Here is an 18,095-nt window from a genome sequence, read left to right as displayed (position 1 = left end):
ATGTGCAAGGCCCTGGGTTCGATCCTCAGCACCACATAAAAATAAATAAACAAAATAAAGGTATTATGTATAACTAAAAAATTTTTAAAAAAGAATTAAGAAAAAATACATTATATAACCAAACTGTACCTTGGATGTGCAAGAATCACAGTGCTCACAGTGTTGATTCTCAAGAGAAACATATCGTTGACACAGAGGGCAAAACCTAAAGAGATATGAAACAACTGCTTATATTTATTGAGATTCACAGAGTAGATAAAAGTTTACAAAGCACTTATTCCAGGAATTGGAGGTAATCAGAATTCAATTCAATATGAAATTATGGACCAAACTCAACAACAACAGAAAAATGAAATGACTCAATATTGAAAGCACTTCACTGTTTTAGTTACACATAACCATATTTTCAGTGATGTGAATTTCAAAGTCCTATTGTGATCTTACCTGTACCCTTCTTCAGTAGGAAGGATTATTTTGTTGGGTGGAATGTTGGTAAAAATACGCACAGGAGACTGTTTTCGACCCTTCTTTCCATGTTTATAAAGTGCATGATTGTCATAATCTACCTAGAAATTTGAAAAAAATTAAGGTAAAAAAATTTACTCAAATGAGCCAACATTTACAAAGCTTTTCAATCCAATAAACAAACAAGCTAATGCCAAGATGCAGGTGAAACCAAGGTACTTAATAAGAAATTCTTAAAAGTAACAGTTCACGGGCTGGGGATATGGCTCAGATGGTCGAGTGCTTGCCTTGCATGCACAAGGCCCCGGGTTCAATCCCCAGCACCACAAAAAAAAAAAAAAAAAAAAAAAAAGGAAGAGCTTCTTACTTAATAATTAACAGCCCAGAGAGTCCTCTATGGCAGTACAATTTCATCATAAAAAAGGTAAAATCTTTCATGACAAACTCATGTTATCTAATACTAAAGGTACAATACTAATCTTTTACCTAACACAACAGACTTTATTAGAAAGAAGAATTTAGCTTTTGGCCTTAAAAGACTATGCCTTCAAAGATATATGCTAGCTTTTTGGAGACTGAGTTCTTGCATGTGAAGTTGGCTAGATGTCAGCTTTCAGTCCACCAGGTCTCAGGGCGGCCTCACTGTGACCTCCACTCACCACAGGCCCTCTAGCATTCAGGCAGAGCACAGACTCAGGGGTCAGACAGTGGCTTTCCCAGTAACTTGTTATGTGACCTTAGGAAAGTTTACATATTTTCTATCAGTAAAAGGAGGGTTTTGTTTCCTGCCTTAAGGTTACTGTGAAGGTTAAGTGGGATTATGTATGTAAACACTTAATCTAGTGGGGGCACAAGGTAGAAAGGCAGAGATGAAGGGAAGGATCCACAACTAACAGGTGTTCTCCCCACAAAGACTATTTCAAATATGTACCTCTCCCCGCAAGATCCCTAACTCAACTGGCAGTTTCAGATTATCTTAAAAGTAAACTGAAACTGGGCTGGGGATATAGCTCAGTTGGCAGAGTGCTTGCCTTGCATGCACAAGGCCTTGGGTTCAATCCCCAGCACCAAAAAAAGGTAAACTGAAGCTAACAAGCATGATTTCTACCAGCTTCTATTATCCACACACTTCTCAATCTTGTTTACAAATCCACTTGGCTCCTCAATCCATCTTTCTATAGATCAGTTATTCTCAAAATGGATCAGTAAGATCAGCTTTCCTGGGATCTTATTAGAAATGCAAATTCTCACCCCACCTAGGACCTAGCAAATTAGAAACTTAGGGAGTGGAGCTGAGTTAGTCAGTTTCAGCACATCTTCCCGGCAAACTCAAATTGGAGAACCAATGCTTTAGATTATTCACAAGAAGACCGTGAGAATACCATTTTTAGGAGCCCAATACAGGTGTATTTTTTTTTGGGGGGGGTGTACTAGGAACTGAACTCAGGGGCACTCGGCCCCTTCAGCCATATCCCCAGCCCTATTTAATATTTTTTATTTAGAGACAGGGTCTGAGTTGCTTAGCACCTAGCCTTTGATGAGGATGGCTTTGAACTTGAGATTTTCTTGTCTCACCCTTCCAAACCGCAGGGATTACAGGTGTGCCACTGCGCCCGGCCCAATACAGGTGTGTTCTAACTTTCAAATAAGGTATAACAAATTGTTTTGATTCTGAACAAGAATACACTTAAGAATGTATTCTTGTTCAGAATCAAATTGGTCTGCAAATTGGCTATTTAATAAATCACAAAAATATAAGGAACTGACAATGAAGAAGGAGATCTTTGAAGGTAGATTCCTAGGCTCTCTCTCTAGGGCCTTGCAAGTTTAATGCCAATGCCCATCAAATTACAGATGAACACATTTAGGAAGGGCCGTCAACAAGCTTCAGTAGTGGAGGAAGCTAGGTAGAAAATGAGGAGCCCCAAGGGATGATGCGAAAACCCCCAGGGGTTTCTGGCTGATTGCCAGCACTGTGAGCCCTCAGTCTCACCTAACAGTATAGTATCCTAACAAGGGAAGTAACAGGTGGGACGGCATTTGCAGCCCAGCATTCAGTCATTACATTTTAAGAGACACATTGATAAAACTGGCTCATTTCTACTGAAAACAATGGGAATGAATCAGATTTACAGTTAACAAATTGGGGGTGTTTATTCCGAAAAGAGAAGACTGGGAGGGACGGACAGCTATTTTACAACTGAAGGGGCGTCATATGAAATAAAAAATTAGACTTATCCCTTATTGCCTCAGAGAATACAACTAGGACCAATGGTTAGAAGTTAATGGGAAGCATATTTTATCTCAATATGAGAAAATTTTCTAACGATTAGGGCTATTAAATAAATTGAGTTGCCTTGTAAGGCTATAGGACTCCGCTGGCTGAAAGCACTCGAGTGAAGCTAGATGACTGCTCGGCATGAATTCAGCAGAGAGGATCATTGCATTGGGAAGTCAGCCCAGGTTACCTCTGTTTCTTTCCAACTTTCAAAATTCTGTGAATACATGTTACCTATTACAGACTAAGATACGAAAATAGATTCTACTTCACAATCACCTTTAAAAAGTACCATAAGTACTTTGAAATCGTTTTAATGATTTAAATTCACAACTTTTCCCTAATGTACCACTGTGGATTTGAATATACAGTTCCTTATTTAAATTCAATAAAGACATTTTGAACATAAATTTATGAATGTCATAAGAAAAAAATCTAAGAGAATCTTATGAACATTTTCTAATGTTGGAAAATAATACTGTGGAAAGGTTTCTGGTATTTGGCCATCCTATGCAATGCAACAGATAGCAGATGGAAGATAGAGAAAAAAAGAACAATTTCTTTATGGGTACCAAAGGAGTCAGAGAATGTATGTGTCAGGAAGGTGGCTGACTGCTTGATTTTGCATAACCTAATTGAGATTATTATTATTTTTAAATGCGGGTTTGTTGTGCTAATTAACTATAAACATATGGTATGTAAAATGCATGCTGCTAGGGCAAATTAATGTACCTCTAACATACATCCATATTTCATAGCTTCATCCACACAAATAAACCTCCTGTGGAAGTGCTGTAAAGCAAACACAATTTTGCAAATTGCACATCACTAGTGGTAGAGCTGATACACCATCTTCCCATCATTATCCCTGACATTTCACTCACAATGATGATGAGAGGCATTTTCAAATAGAAAATTTCTCCCACGAAACTGATTAATGTGATGAAGTACTGTATAGAAATGAGGGAAAGCACAAAATCTCTGCAATTCCTAGCTTTTAATTTGATCTATACGCAAATATCCTCTGTAACATGAGGGTGAAACTAGTTATACGGAGAACCAAGACATTCAGGTCAACAAATATTTGTTTTGCACCTACTGTGCTCCAGGCATTATGTCAGGTACAAAGATTAAAGATGGAATACAAGTACTCCCATGACGCCCTGAGGACTGTTCTTTTAACTTCAACAGACACCAAAGGTCCCAAATGCATTCCACACACCCACCAGCTTCTGGTAAATCTTTCAGTTATATTCCCGTATCTTAGGTAGCCCTTAGTTAAAATTCCCATGTGTCTCTTACCCCCCCCCCCCCCGTTTATTATACACTGAGTTTCAAAGTTTTAGTTGACATCTTTTAATGTGCAATAATTTCCCAGAAATTCCTGTCAAAAGAGTTTCTTTTCTGACCATAAAGCTAATGTTGAAAGTTTTCTATGCAGGCTCACTTCACAAAAGAGTAGCTTTGACAAAAGCAAACAGCTGTACCTTCCACACTTCAGGTAAGTGTCCAGGTTAAACAGAAACAAGAGAAAAGAGAATGTTCAATGAGGAAGAAACGTGAGACCACCGAATTCACAAGTGGTAACTATAGGACATGAACACCGACACTCCCTGACTCTGAGCGGATGGCAGACATCACTATTCAATCATGTTACTCTGCTGCTTGAGGCTGATAGCCTCAACAAATCCAGAAAGTCACTTCCATTTATCAGATTTAGCACTAAAAGTGAAACTTATTTACCATCCCTTTTCTGATTAAATCTTTCTTTTTCCCAGACATAACTCCTCTCCCCTCCACTCAGGTACTGGGGATTTAACCCAGAGACTTTATAACTGTAAGGTACATTCTCAGCTCTTTCTTATTTTTTTATTTTTAGACGAATCTTGCTAAATTGCGGAGGCTGACCTCAAACTTGTGATTCTCCTGCCTCAGCCTCCGAAGTAGTACCACTACCCTTAGCTCAATCATTTTATTTTACAGGTAGGGAAACAGGAACCTGGAAAGATCAAGTGACTTCCCCCAAGATTAAATAGCCTCTAAATGACACTGACTTTAAATCAAAATTTCTTTTCATTATTACATCCTTCCTTTATAATCTGTCCTTAATAATAACTCCTGGTTTTCTAGGTCTTTGATAACTATTTTATTCTGCACTTATCAAGTGCTTTATCACAAGCCTACATAATTTATATTTTATGAATATTTGTAGCATTTATTCCTTCCATTTATCTGAAAAGTATTCCTAAAAAAGAGATTTAATGATTTTGGTTTTTTTATTGCACTGTGGCTTCAGGGCTTACAATCATTTTCAGCAATGTCAGAAAACATGCCTAATCAAGATCTATGGAGAAACATCTGTGAAGAAGGAGAGAAGACTTTCAAATTTTTCATTTGATAAAGGCTAATAATATTAAAGGAAAATAGTACCAGAAAATGAAGTTAAAGTAACAAAAGAAGAAAGCAAAAGGCTCAGAAATGAAATAACAATAGGTCCAGAGACATTTTCAAAAATAAAAAAGAAATGCAAAAAGCTCAAAGGGAGATACAGTAAACAATATTAATATACCAGGATATGTAGTGAAATCAGTTTCTCCAACATGAGCACATAATGAGCAGAACTATTCTTACTCTTAGTAGGACTCATGAAAAAACTTAGGTTTTATAGATTTTATTCTCACTCGTCTTTCCAAAAGTTGGCTCTTTACAAAAAAAAAAGACTTTCACCCTGTCAGCCACATATGATCTAACAAGAACCTGTGTGTGTATATGTGTGCACACACATGTGCACACTCACTAGGTTTGAACCCAGGGGCACTCTATCACTGAGCTACATCACACTTTTTTCTTTTTGAGGGAGAGTCTTGCTAAGTTGCCCAGAGGAGCCTAGAACTTTTGATCCTCCTGCCTAAGCCTCCCAAGACACTGGGATTATACGCATGTGCCACTGTGCCCGGCTGACCAGAACCATTTTTCTTCAATACACTTAATTGTTTATAGTTATTTCTTTCTTTTTTTAAAGAGAGAATGAGACAGAGAGAGAGAGAGAGAGAGAGAAATTTTTTAATATTTACTTTTTTGTTTTCGGCGGACACAACATCTTTGTTGGTATGTGGTGCTGAGGATCAAAACCAGGCCACACACATGCCAGGTGAGCGCGCTACCGCTTGAGCCACATCCCTAGGCCCTAGTTATTTCTAATAAAGTTGGGCCTTGCAACAACTATTCATCAAACTATCCCTGGATATTTCCTCAAGTTCTTGGTAACACAGGTTGCCCGAGTAAGCAGCACAGGAGGTTATGCCATATGAAACTCTCTCAGCCACTGCTTTAAAGAGCTCCTTTTCTTGCCCCTGTTACCATTTCAAACTCTTGTCCATCATGAAAACACTTATCTAAGTATAGATGCAATCATTATCTGAGGGACCTTGTCTTAGCCAATTTTTTTTGGGGGGGGGGTGATGGTACTGGGGAATGGAACTCAGGGCACTCAACAACAGCCATATTCCCAGCCCTATTTTTTTTTTTTTTTAATTTTAGAGACAGGGTCTCACTCAGTTGCTTAGCACCTTGCTTTTGCTGAGGCTGGGTTTGAACTCTCAATCCTCCTGCCTCAGCCTCCCAAGCTACTGGGATTATAGGCGTGTGCCACTGCACCCAGCTCAGCTAAATTTACATCTCAGATGTCATGTAAAAACAGGGCCAGAGGAAGAGATTTGCCTCATCGTGGGACTAACTAAATGACAACATTGCTGACAGCAATAGCCTCTACTCTACACTTGCAAGTGTTGAGGACGGGGTTCAGGCTTTTCATGCATCCTCTCTGAAGCAGATATTCGTTATCAGTGTACTCATTTAACAGGTACGATGAGCTTGAGAGAAGTCAGGTAGTCGGTCCAGGATTAAAACTCAGATCTCTTCAAATCCACAGTTCATTTAATTATCCATCTGACATACATGGGGCACCTACCAAGTGCCAAGCATTGCACTAGATGGTGACTTACTGCCAGAGGTAGCAGGTGCTACTGGAAGCTGGAAGGAGTTACTTAGTTAACATCTCCAGGATACATCAGCTATCTCTGTATCACAAATGTCAACTCTAGAAACAGAAACTAAGACAAGAAACAGAAAACTGGATGCCCTAAAAAGGAGAGTAAGTAGCTTTGAGAGGAATTATGATGTAGTTTTTGCCTGAAGCAGAGCTCAAAAAGTCAAGGTTAAAATGGCTTATGCTATGCATTTTTGGAAAGAAACCTGTTAATATGAATGGCTCAATAACTATAAAAAATGCCTATTAAATTTGAGAAAGTAATCTTGGTTTTAGAAATCTATTTCAAGGAAGTTATATAAAAACTAGAAAAAATTATATGCATTAAAGTTATTTACAGCAGTGTTATTTATAGCACCTTAAAGGTAGAGAAGCAACCTGTAGTCCAAAAAGAAGGGAATGATAACACAGCTTGTTAATGAAATAATCTAAAATTATTAAAATCTGTATTTTTAACAAGCACCTAGGGATTATAGACATTAGGAACCACAGAACAAGTTATACATGGCAATAATTTTAATGTATGACACAGCTCAAAATATTTTAAATTACTAAAATCATGGACAATCTTTGTCAGGATATTTATTTAAGCAGAATATCCATTCCCCAACCATTCCAGAAGACAAAATATTTACTATACCTGGTAATCCAGCATGCAAAAGCTGGGAAAAAACTGACAAATTCGGGACTCAAAAAAGTAAGGGAAAATCCAGAAAATGGGCAGCTCTTTGTGACTCTCATCTAATGGATCACAAAAAAGAAAAAGAAAAGAAGATAGCAATATTAAAGAAAAAACAAAACAAACAACTTTAATTGAAAAACTTTTGGTATTGGTAGAAATTTTAATCATGCAACACATTTCTCTCTCATACAAAAAAGAGAATGTTTACTACTATGCCATTTATAACTTGACCTTTCCCAAAGGTTAATGGAAATATTCTTTTATATCTAAAACAAAACACTGACTTTATCCACTCTGATTAATGGTCTTAGGAACAGCAAATATTGAAATGTGTAGTTGTCTGATAGTGTTTCAGATTTTGCTTGTACTGTGTCCCCAAAACACAATAGTTGTGTAGCACAATTAATGGAGAAGCTTGATCACGCAACTCCTGACTTTCTCACATTTATCATTTCACAAGCTAGAAGCTGTATCTTTAAAAATATGAATGACTACCTAATTAGATAATTATGTAAAATGCTTTGAAGTCCTAATCCACTCTAAACTGAATAATTGTCCCCATTCATTAACCCACCTCTAGGGCAAGAATCTATGTGTCCTCAATAACCACTACTACTAGCCTACTGAATGTCCTATTTCCACACATCTCTTGGGAAAGTTCAGAGATCTGGGCCTGAGATTGGGTGGCCTCTTAAGAGCTCTGGGCAAGACTTTAGGAACAGGGAATGTAAGGCCTGTAGGGCAGACATATGTCTACTTTATTCACTTATGTATTCCTAATACCTAAACAGTATCTGGCACACAGCAGCCACTCAGTAAATATTTATTGAACAAATGACAAGCCATTGATGTTCTTCCAAAGGTATTTTAACTAAAAGCCATTTTAAAAACATATGATTAGGATAATACAAAGTGTACTACGATAATGAAGTCTGCCCCATCATCAAGCAAGTGTGTTTTTAAAAAGAGAATAGCCAGAGACATGCATTTTCTATCAGTGCTCTGATTCACTGAGCTTGGCTAAAATTTGACAGAAAGTAGATACTTGTTTATTTTGTAGTCAGTAAAAAATTACACACCTTGGCTTTGACCTTCTTTCCACATAGCAATTAACTTCTTGAATGTATTAGCCAGAGGTTCAACCAAGCCACCAAAAGGAGGGTCTGTCACCAGAATGACTCCTTCACCTTTATCTTCCTGTAAAAATGCTCTGCATACTTCAAGGGCAGCCTGCAACAAATAAAATAAAAATTCATTTCTAAATTAGGACTGGAGAGAGGCACTTTATCCTATTTGGAGGAAAATGCATTAGACTCAGTCTCACTCTTAGTCCTGGAAACTTAAGGGAGTCACCCTGCCACTGCAAAGTCCCTCAGTGACATCCAAAGCCTGTCTTAACCTGCCCCCCCCACCTTTCAGATTTTATCTTTGGGTTCCTTGATAAGCAGGTTTTTAAATTGCAAATTCAAATACCATCACTATCAGATAACTACACATTTCAAATGGTTAAATTAAAAAACTAAATTTAGTAACCTAAAAGAGAGAAACTCATTACCCATGAAAAATATCTAAAATGTTCAATTCAACAAACAGGAGCAGGGACAGTGCTAAACCCTGGGGACACAAAGAAGAATAAGACAAGTTTTTCTCCTATCTGACTTGTCCACCACCATGAGTTCAATTCAATAACAGCCACAAATTACCAGTCAAAAATGTTTTTGAGAATCAGGTAAATGACAGGCTTATTTGAACATGCACAGTAAGTAAACAAACAAGTTCTCAACACAAAGCCAGGCTGGAAATGCACCTTCCCAACAGGATGATGTAAGTGTTCCGTAAATGCAAAGCCAACATTAGCTAGGATTTTTATCATCTTTTGCTCTGGGTGAAGTTAATAAGAGCTACACCTATCATATCATCTCCAGTCACTTGGAAGCCCTTTTTCAAGTACTCGTTTACAGAAGTAAATTGGCACAGGACTTTAAAGTATAATGGCATTTTAAACTTCAATAACTACATGTACGTTCTAATAAAATATATATTGTTCTACTACTAAATCAAAAGAAGATCCAACTGATTCAAGGGACAAGGATGACCTCCCGGTAGAACTCCTAAAGCAGAGGACGTACGTCAAAGAACAGCCATTTTCAGCCACTGCCCAGCACTTACTTCCTCACTAACATGAGCAAGGACATAAGACACAGATGAAATTGAAACCCTCTAAATTCCTTAGAGTTAAAAATAGAAGGAGAGAAAATAAAACAAGCTGTTTTATTTTGGATGTGAGGTATCCCCCAAAAGCTTATGTGTGAGACAATGCAAGGTTTATAAGGGGAAATGACTGGGTTACAAGAACCCTAACCAAACCAGCACATCAATCCTGAAGGGATTAACTGAGTGGGGACTGAAAGTAGGTGGGGTGTGGCTGGAGGAGGTAGGTACCTGGGCGCATGCCCTTGGGTTTATACACTGTCCATGCTGAGTGAGAGTCTCCACTTCCTAGTACAAGGTCCTGAGCTGCCTCTTCCTCCATACCTTTCTGCCATGATGTTCTGCGTCATGTTATATCCAAAGCAATGGAGCTGACAGTCTATGGACCTCTGAAACTGTGAGCTCTAAATAAACTTCCACCTCTAATTGTTCTTGTCAGTTCTTAGGCTACAAAACAGCTAACTAATACACAAACTAGCAATGCCTAAACTCCTAGCTTATTAGAAAACATAAAAAAATATATTTTTTTGCAGGTAAGAATCAAGAATCATGGCCTTCATGAGTTCTGAGGGTTCTAGTGTTGGCTACCTCTAGGAGACAGAAGTTGCTTATGCTAAGGTCCACAGCAACTGGGCTCTTCCCCTCACCCCAGTTACTACAGGGCGTGCCTGGCATCTTAATTAGTTTGGCATCCTTGAAGCCCCCTTACCATTAAGGCATATAACATCTTTTACACTGGGTTGCTATGATAAATCCCTGTGAGGGGAACTCTTGCTTTTTAAGCAACTGGACCAGAAAGTGCTGAGGTACAGCGCCCGAGTCCCCTGTGAGCCACAGAGATGCTGGTGGACAGGCAGATATTTTGCCAAGGGATGGCAAATCTCCATAGAGAAACTTTTCTTGCATAGGCAGGAAAAGACTGATGAACAGTCTTCTGTAGATCAATCTCTACAGTCGCAGGGCTAGCTAGAGGCTGCTGCTAAAATACAGAGTAAGGAAAGATGAGGTAGGCCACTATATTCTTTGAGCAAAGATAAAGTGGGCCTCAGCCATAGCAGTTTATCCGACTCATTATTTCAAAAACTTATTACAAGGTAATTCTATAAATTTTCAATAGTAAGTTGCAGAGTTTCCTCGAAAAAGTCTAACAACATGATACTTTTTGAAAATATGTGAAATCTCTAGCCAACAGTTTTTTAAATGTAATTTTACCCTTATTTGTATTTATTATTCAAAAAAAAAGGAAAATCATAGTTTGGTATTAAAAACAAATAACAAAACACCCTAAACCACTCTGCCTACTTTCCCATCACTGTCATGACCTGTCCTCCTGGCTGCAGTTTGAAAATGGCCATCTGGACTCCCCCACAGCAATATCCCACCAGCTCCACAACAGCCACGTTTCCAGACATCCCTTCCAAGCCTCCCTGCTCTGTTTTGGAGGATGGGATAGAAATGGCTGCAGGCCGTGCATAAGGCAGCTTTAGCTCCTCCTTCTCGGTCCTCGAAGAAAGTCCTGTTTCCACTGGGGCAATGCCTGCACAGTGCCCTCCTTGTCCCCCCTTTCCCACTGCCACAACCCTTGCTGAGGAGTCCCTTATAGTACAAGGTCAAGCAATTTTAAACTCCCCACCCTCCTTCACACTCATCTGATCAGCTCTCAAATCCCAGTTATCACCAACCACATAAACTCTGGGAAACAATGAAACACATCTAATTCTAAATGTTATTTATTTCAATACTTCATTTTAATGGCTATTGTGGCTGAAAAATAATGTGTCCCAAAGCTAAATTGTTTCAAATGAAAGAGTGCTGTATTTATTAAATCAGGAGACTCATTTTTCAATCCCAACCAATAATATAGTTTTTGTTTTCATTGAACCTAGGCCTTGATAGAAAGATAACAAAGGAGATACTCCTGAATTTGTTTTTCTGAAATAAGAAAAGCAAGAAATAAGGGTAATAATCCTTACCTTTCCATCAAAGAAATGATGGTTAAACATGTTATAATAGCAAAAGCTATCTTCCATATAAAACTGTGAATACCTGTAAAATAATTTATTATTGGAATTACTTGTCCAGCCACAGCCACACAGTAAGTAAATACTAACTAAACTACATTTTTATTTAATTAATTTATTTATTCTAATTTGTATATATATATGACAGCAGAATGAATTTCAACTCATAGTACACATATAGAGCACAATTTTTCATGGTTGTACACAAAGTAGAGTCACAACATATAGTGTTTTCATACATGTACTTGGAGGGTAATGATGTCCATCTCATTCCACCACCTTTCCTACCCACATTCCCCCTCCCTTCCCCTCACTCCCCTTTGCCCTATCTAAATTTTCTCCATTCCCCCCATGCTCCCTGCCATCCCCACTATAGATCAGCATCCACACATCAGAGAAAACATTCAGCCTTTGGTTTTTTGGGATTGGCTTATTTAGCATAATATTCTCCATTCTATCCATTTACCTGCAAATGCCATGATTTTATTCTCTTTTAATGCCAAGTAATATTCCATTGTGTATAATACCACAGCTTCTTTATCCATTCATCTACTGAAGGGCATCTAGATTGGTTCCACAGTTTAGCTACTGTGAACTGAGCTGCTATAAACATTGCTGTGGCTGCATCACTATAGTATGCTGTTTTTAAGTCCTTTGGGTAACTGAGGAATGGGATAGCTGGGTCAAATGGTGGTTCCATTCCAAGTTTTCCAAGGAATCTCCATACTGTTTTCCATATTGGTTACACCAACTTGCAATTCCACCTAAACTACACTTTTAAACTACAAATCACTTTCATAAAATGAACTTCATGATTTTTAGTTTTTTGAAATAAATAACACTTTCTAAAAGTTTCAGGGACTCTTAACAATGAATAATGAACTGAAATTATTTTCCCAAGTTTAATAAACCAGTGACAAAAGTATAGACTCCTCATACATGAAACACACATGTTCCTGTGGACCAGGAGACTATATATAAGCAACTGGATTACTGACAGATTATAATACAATTTAAACTTTCAGTTGGTTGGCAATTAAAATATATCTCTCATGGTTAATAATTTTAAGGAAAACACTAAATCAACATTTTTTGTGCTCCAGCTGTTAATTATTTTCTTTTGTGGTTAATAAAAAAAAAGATATAATGCAGTTTTTCTTGTCTAATGCAGATTAGTTTAATAAAATATGCTTCTCAATATCAGAGAAAAAGAAGTATGGGCATTCATGTTTATTGAATTAGTACCAGAAAAGAGGGACATTTATTTACTGAATGAACTATTTTATTTTTCTAATGTACTACTTTAAAATGCCATCATCAATGAATGAGAATAACAGCTTTGGGGATTAACATTTTATAAATTTTTGCTAATTTACCAGGCTAAGCTCTTACCACTTATGGTTTAAATTTGCACTTATCTGATTACTTACAAAGCTGAGTTTTCTATATCTCTTAGTTATATCTGTATTGTTTTCCCCATTTATGCAGATAGGTCTTATGGTCTTTTGTGCTGATTTCCAAGTTTTTCATACAATATAGAAAACTTTGTTATCATAAAAGAATTTTGAATGTTGTCTGTTTTAAGTAATTCATAGATGAATCACACCATGTCCTTGGGAATTCATAAACCATTGGAAAGAATGAAAAAATCAGAGCCACATTCTTTTTCATTTGACTTCTGACAAACCATGAGAGTGGCATTTCTCTGCTTGTATGGTTACTCTCAGTCACCTGCCCTGCCCATTACCAACTGAGTGTCCACCATGAACACTTAGGACAAACAGCCCAGGCTTATCCCCTTCCTGTTCCACTGAGGTCAAGAGCACAGGTTCTACAGTCAGACCCCTGGTTTCAATCTCTGAGCAGTTCCCTTACACACTGGGCAACCATAGGAAGTTAGTGAACCTCTGTGAGCTCCAGCTTTTTCATCTGAAACATGGGGAAAATAAGTTTTACCTCAGAGGACTTCACAGAATAAATGAGATAATGTATGTAAAGAGTTTCATACTGGCTACATAGCATATACTAAAATGCTAAATAGTATTTTTTTAATAAATATCAGTCATGAAGATTTATGTCTTAATATATCTTGTGTTAGAGAATTACGTTTATGTTCAACAAAATATAACCTAAACTTTTTTCTTCCTAATTTGTGGAGATAGAGTAACAGCTGTTCACTATTATCTGTAAAATATACTGTAATGTCATTTATGATACTGTTAGCACATCTGCTGATTTCATAAAACATTAATTTGCACTGAATAAACAAAAGGCTTGGATAACTGAAAAATATTTAAACCACATATTATAACCTAATAAACATTCCAGAATCTGTAAAGCAATGTTAATAATCACCAGTAAACAAATATATCTTCCTATTTAACTAAATTTTAAATAGCGATTTTTTAAAAAAGTACTTCAATACTAGCACAGCTATGGGTCAACTATTATTCAAGGATGCTCTTGTTTCTTGCACTTCCTTGGGAGTAAAAGCAAAGAAAAATACAATCCCCTTCTAATTTAATCTCATTTTTTTCATTTCTTGACAGAGATACAAGAGTTGTTTTTGAAAATTAAAAGAGAAAATTTGATTTGCCTAAAATTCAGTACAGCACACCTGTCCAAAACATTATGGGCAGCAGTGTGCAGAGCCAGAAAAAGGAAAAAAAAAAGCCAAGAGACTTCAGTTCTCAGTTTCCATCAAGTACAAATGAGGGAGCATAATTATTCATATTTTAAATTATAAAAAAAATCACTCAACATTGCCCTCTTAAAATGAAATTGGTCACAAAGAATTACTCTCTCCATTGAATAAAGCAAACAAAACCAATCAGAAAAGCATGCACTTGAAACAGCTCAAAAGGACATTCATTTAATTTGGCCATTCATTCTCTTTAAATGAGAGTCAGTTACCAAGTGTGAAACATGCTCTACCCACAGGAAATGTAATCAAGAGCTGACTAAAATTAGTTCATAAAATGAACCTAAGAAATTCATTTTTTGATATAACTTTATTTGGATAATAGTTTGCCAAATAGAGTTTCACATCTTTCCTGCTAAAATTAGAGCACATAGAAATCCATCTTAGCAAATGTTAACTTCATATCTAACAACCCCTGAAAAGGCTATTTATAGTCCACATGGAGAAGGCTGGAGTTGAGGCAGTCCTGCAGCCTGGGACAGACCTTATCAGGCAATGAGAAACCAGAACCAAAGTACCCAAAGTAATTATTCATTGCCACTCATACTCACCAGATTCTTTTCCTGATCTAACGTGTGTGGTCTTTGAGAGAAATCTGAACCAACCACAGCTCCATCATACTGTAAACATGGACCACACATAGGGTACACTCCATGCCCCCAGATATTATATAAGACCTAGTAAGTAGGAAAATCTCATGTTCAAGGACTAAAAGACCATATTTCTTTTTCTTTTTTCCTTTCCCTTTTCCCTTTTCCCTCTTTTCTTTTCCCTTCCTCCCTTCCTTCCTTCCTTCCTTCCTTCCTTCCGTGCAGTACAGGGAATTGAACCCAATAATACTTTACCACAGAACCACATCCCCTCCCTTCCACCAAGCCTTTTTTTTATTTTGAAACACAAAGTTGCCCAGGCTGGCCACTAACTTGCAATTCTCCTGCCTCAGACTCCTAAGTCACTGGAATTAAAGGCATGTGCCACCACACCTAGATGGAAGACAATATTAAAATGGCAATAATCTCTAAATTAATCTTAAACCACATGCAAAAAATCTCAGTAGGGTGGCCACAGTAGCACTTGCTTATAATTCCAGTTGACTTGGGAGGCTAAGACAGAAGGATCACAAGTTTGAGGCCCACCTCTGCAAAGCTTAGCAAGACCCTGTTTTATTCATTTTGCTTGTGTGTATGGTGCTTGTGTGTATGGTGCATGCAAGTCAAGCACTCTACCAACTGAGCTATATTTCCAGCCCCCTTTTCAAAATAAAATATAAAAAGGGTTGGGGCCATAGTTCAATGGTTAGGCACCCCTGGGTTCAATCCCTAGTACCACCAAAAAAAAAAAAAAATTGTAAATATTGACAGGCTGATCCTAAAATCCACATGGAAATGCAAAAAAACCAGAATAATTAAAACTACCTTGAAAAAAACAAAGTTGAAAGACTCACATTTTCCAATTTCAAAATCCACTATAAAGCAAAATATATAAATAAAAACTATGTGGGACTGGCATAAAAATAGAAACAGATTAGTGGAATAGAGTCCAAAAATAAATCCATATACTTATGATCATTAGTTTTGCTTAAGATATGTAGGCCATTTTATTCATTCATTCATCATTCATTTATTTTCTGTTTGTTTGTGGTGCTGGGGATTGAACCCACAGCCTTGCACATACCAGGCAAGTGTTCTACCAATGAGCTACACTCCTCAGCCTGGTCACTTAGTTTTTAGTAGGGTGTCGCAACAATTCAATGGGAAAAGAACAATGAGGAGTCACATGCAAAAGAAAGAAGATGAATCCCTACCTCAAAGCACGAATAAAAACTGGCTAAAAACAGATCTAAGACCTAAACGTAAGAGCAAAAACTGTAAAACTGTTAGGATTAAACATAGATATAAATATTATGACTGGATTTAGGAATCATGTCTTGCACATGACACCTAAAACACAAGGAGGAAAACTGGATTTCACCAAAATGAAAAGACAACCCACAAAAAAGGAAGAACATACCTGCAAATCGTAAATCTGATAAAGGTCTAATATCCAGAATATATTACTAACTTTCTGAATTCAACAATAAAAAGGTAAACACTTAAAAATGGGTAAAGAATTGAAAAAATATTTCTCCAACAGGTAAACAAATGGCAATGAGGAGATAACGCTCAACATCACCAGTCATCAGTGATTGCTAATCAAAACCATAAAGAGCTGCAATTAAAAAAGATGAATAGTAAGCATTGACAAGGACATGAGAAATTAGAACCCTCATACATCCTGGTGGGAACAGAATGTGGCATGGCCACCTTGGGAAACAGTTTGGCAGAGCCTCAAGAAGTTAAACCTAGCCTGGCTCATTGGCACCCACTTACAATCCCAGAGACATGAGGATTCCAAAGTTTGAGGCCAGCCTGGGCAACTTAGCAAGACCCTGTCTCAAATAAAATTAAAAGGGCTATGGGTATAGCTCAGTAGTTAAATTTCAAATTTCATCTATGGGTTCTACCTCAAGTATCACCAAAAAAAAAAAAAAAAACGGTTCAATAGAGTTAAGTTACCAGGCAATTTTACCTCTAGGTATGCCTGTTATGGGCTGGTTTGTGTCTTCTCAAAATTCTTATGTTAAGTCCTAGTCACCAATACTTTGAATATCTGACTATGGGTGACAGAACCTTTGAAAGATGATTAAGGTAAAATGAAGCCTTTAGAAAAAATTTGGACACAAAGACACCAGAGATGAGTGTGCATTAAGGACCACACGAGGAGACAGTGGTAAGGCAAGCCAAGAAGAGGGGATTGAGAGAAACCAAATGTGCTGACACCTTCATCATGGACTCCCAGCATCCAGAACTGTGAGAGAACAAATGTCTGTTGCTGAAGCCACAGACGGTGATATTTTGTTTCGGCAGCTCTTACAAACTAATACAATACACAAAAGATCAGACAACATGTCTATTTTATACAAATATAAAACTCATACACATTTCATAATAGTATTACTATGTCAAAAAGTAGAAGCAACCAAAATATCCTTCAACTAATGAATGGATGATTAGTCAGCTTTGTGTCACTACAATGAAATACCTAGGTAGCTAACTTTACACTGAGAAAAGGTTTATTTAACTCATAGTTTTGCAGGATGAAAGTAATTTGGTGGCCAACTCTTATTTACATCATGTCCTAAAAGAGATGGAAATGGTGGCTGCATGTGCAGAGCAATGTAGCAATTTGACTATATCAAAATAGAAGAGGGGGTGGGAGGGCAAATTCAGGCTTTTATAACAATCCTGTGAGAACTGCCAAGGAGTCTCACAAAACCTGCCTTCCAAGGGCAAACCCTGACCTAGGACTCCCACGAGGCCACTCCTCCAACTTCCCCTAGCACCACCCTGGAGCCTAAGCCTTTAACATATGGACCTCTGGATATCTTTAACACCCTAACCACAGCAACGGGTAAACAAAATTCCCTATATCCATACAGTGGAATATTATTTACCCATAAAAGAAAAATGTAGTACTCATACATGGATGAACCTTGAAAACATTATGCTAAGTGAAAGAAGCCAAACTCAAAAGTTCATCTACTGTATGATTCTACTCATATGAAATACTCAGAAGAAGCAAATCTATAAAGACAGAAATTAGACCACGGCTGCCCAGGGCTAGGGGTTGAGGGATGGGAAGAGACTAAT

The 18,095-nt window shown here is 37.5% G+C and overlaps 1 protein-coding gene across 4 annotated transcripts in view; it reads right to left on the bottom strand.

Annotated features, from left to right (window-relative positions):
* Zcchc4 (zinc finger CCHC-type containing 4) overlaps positions 1–18,095 on the bottom strand; it is a 51,639-nt gene that overhangs the window by 10,702 nt on the left and 22,842 nt on the right. For all 4 annotated transcript variants that reach the window (XM_021722046.3, XM_078021155.1, XM_078021156.1 and 1 more), the window contains exons 6-10: positions 11,658–11,730; positions 8,553–8,703; positions 7,432–7,532; positions 445–566; positions 130–205 (exon numbers count right to left, since the gene is read on the bottom strand). In XM_021722046.3, coding sequence (XP_021577721.2) covers positions 130–205; positions 445–566; positions 7,432–7,532; positions 8,553–8,703; positions 11,658–11,730 — 523 coding nt within the window. The remainder of the gene's footprint in view (positions 1–129; positions 206–444; positions 567–7,431; positions 7,533–8,552; positions 8,704–11,657; positions 11,731–18,095) is intronic.

This window comes from Ictidomys tridecemlineatus, chromosome 9, assembly GCF_052094955.1.
Source record: "Ictidomys tridecemlineatus isolate mIctTri1 chromosome 9, mIctTri1.hap1, whole genome shotgun sequence".
Lineage (NCBI taxonomy): Eukaryota > Metazoa > Chordata > Mammalia > Rodentia > Sciuridae > Ictidomys > Ictidomys tridecemlineatus.
The sequence above is the reverse complement of the archived record's forward strand: the minus strand, read 5'-3'. Positions and strand labels throughout refer to the sequence as shown.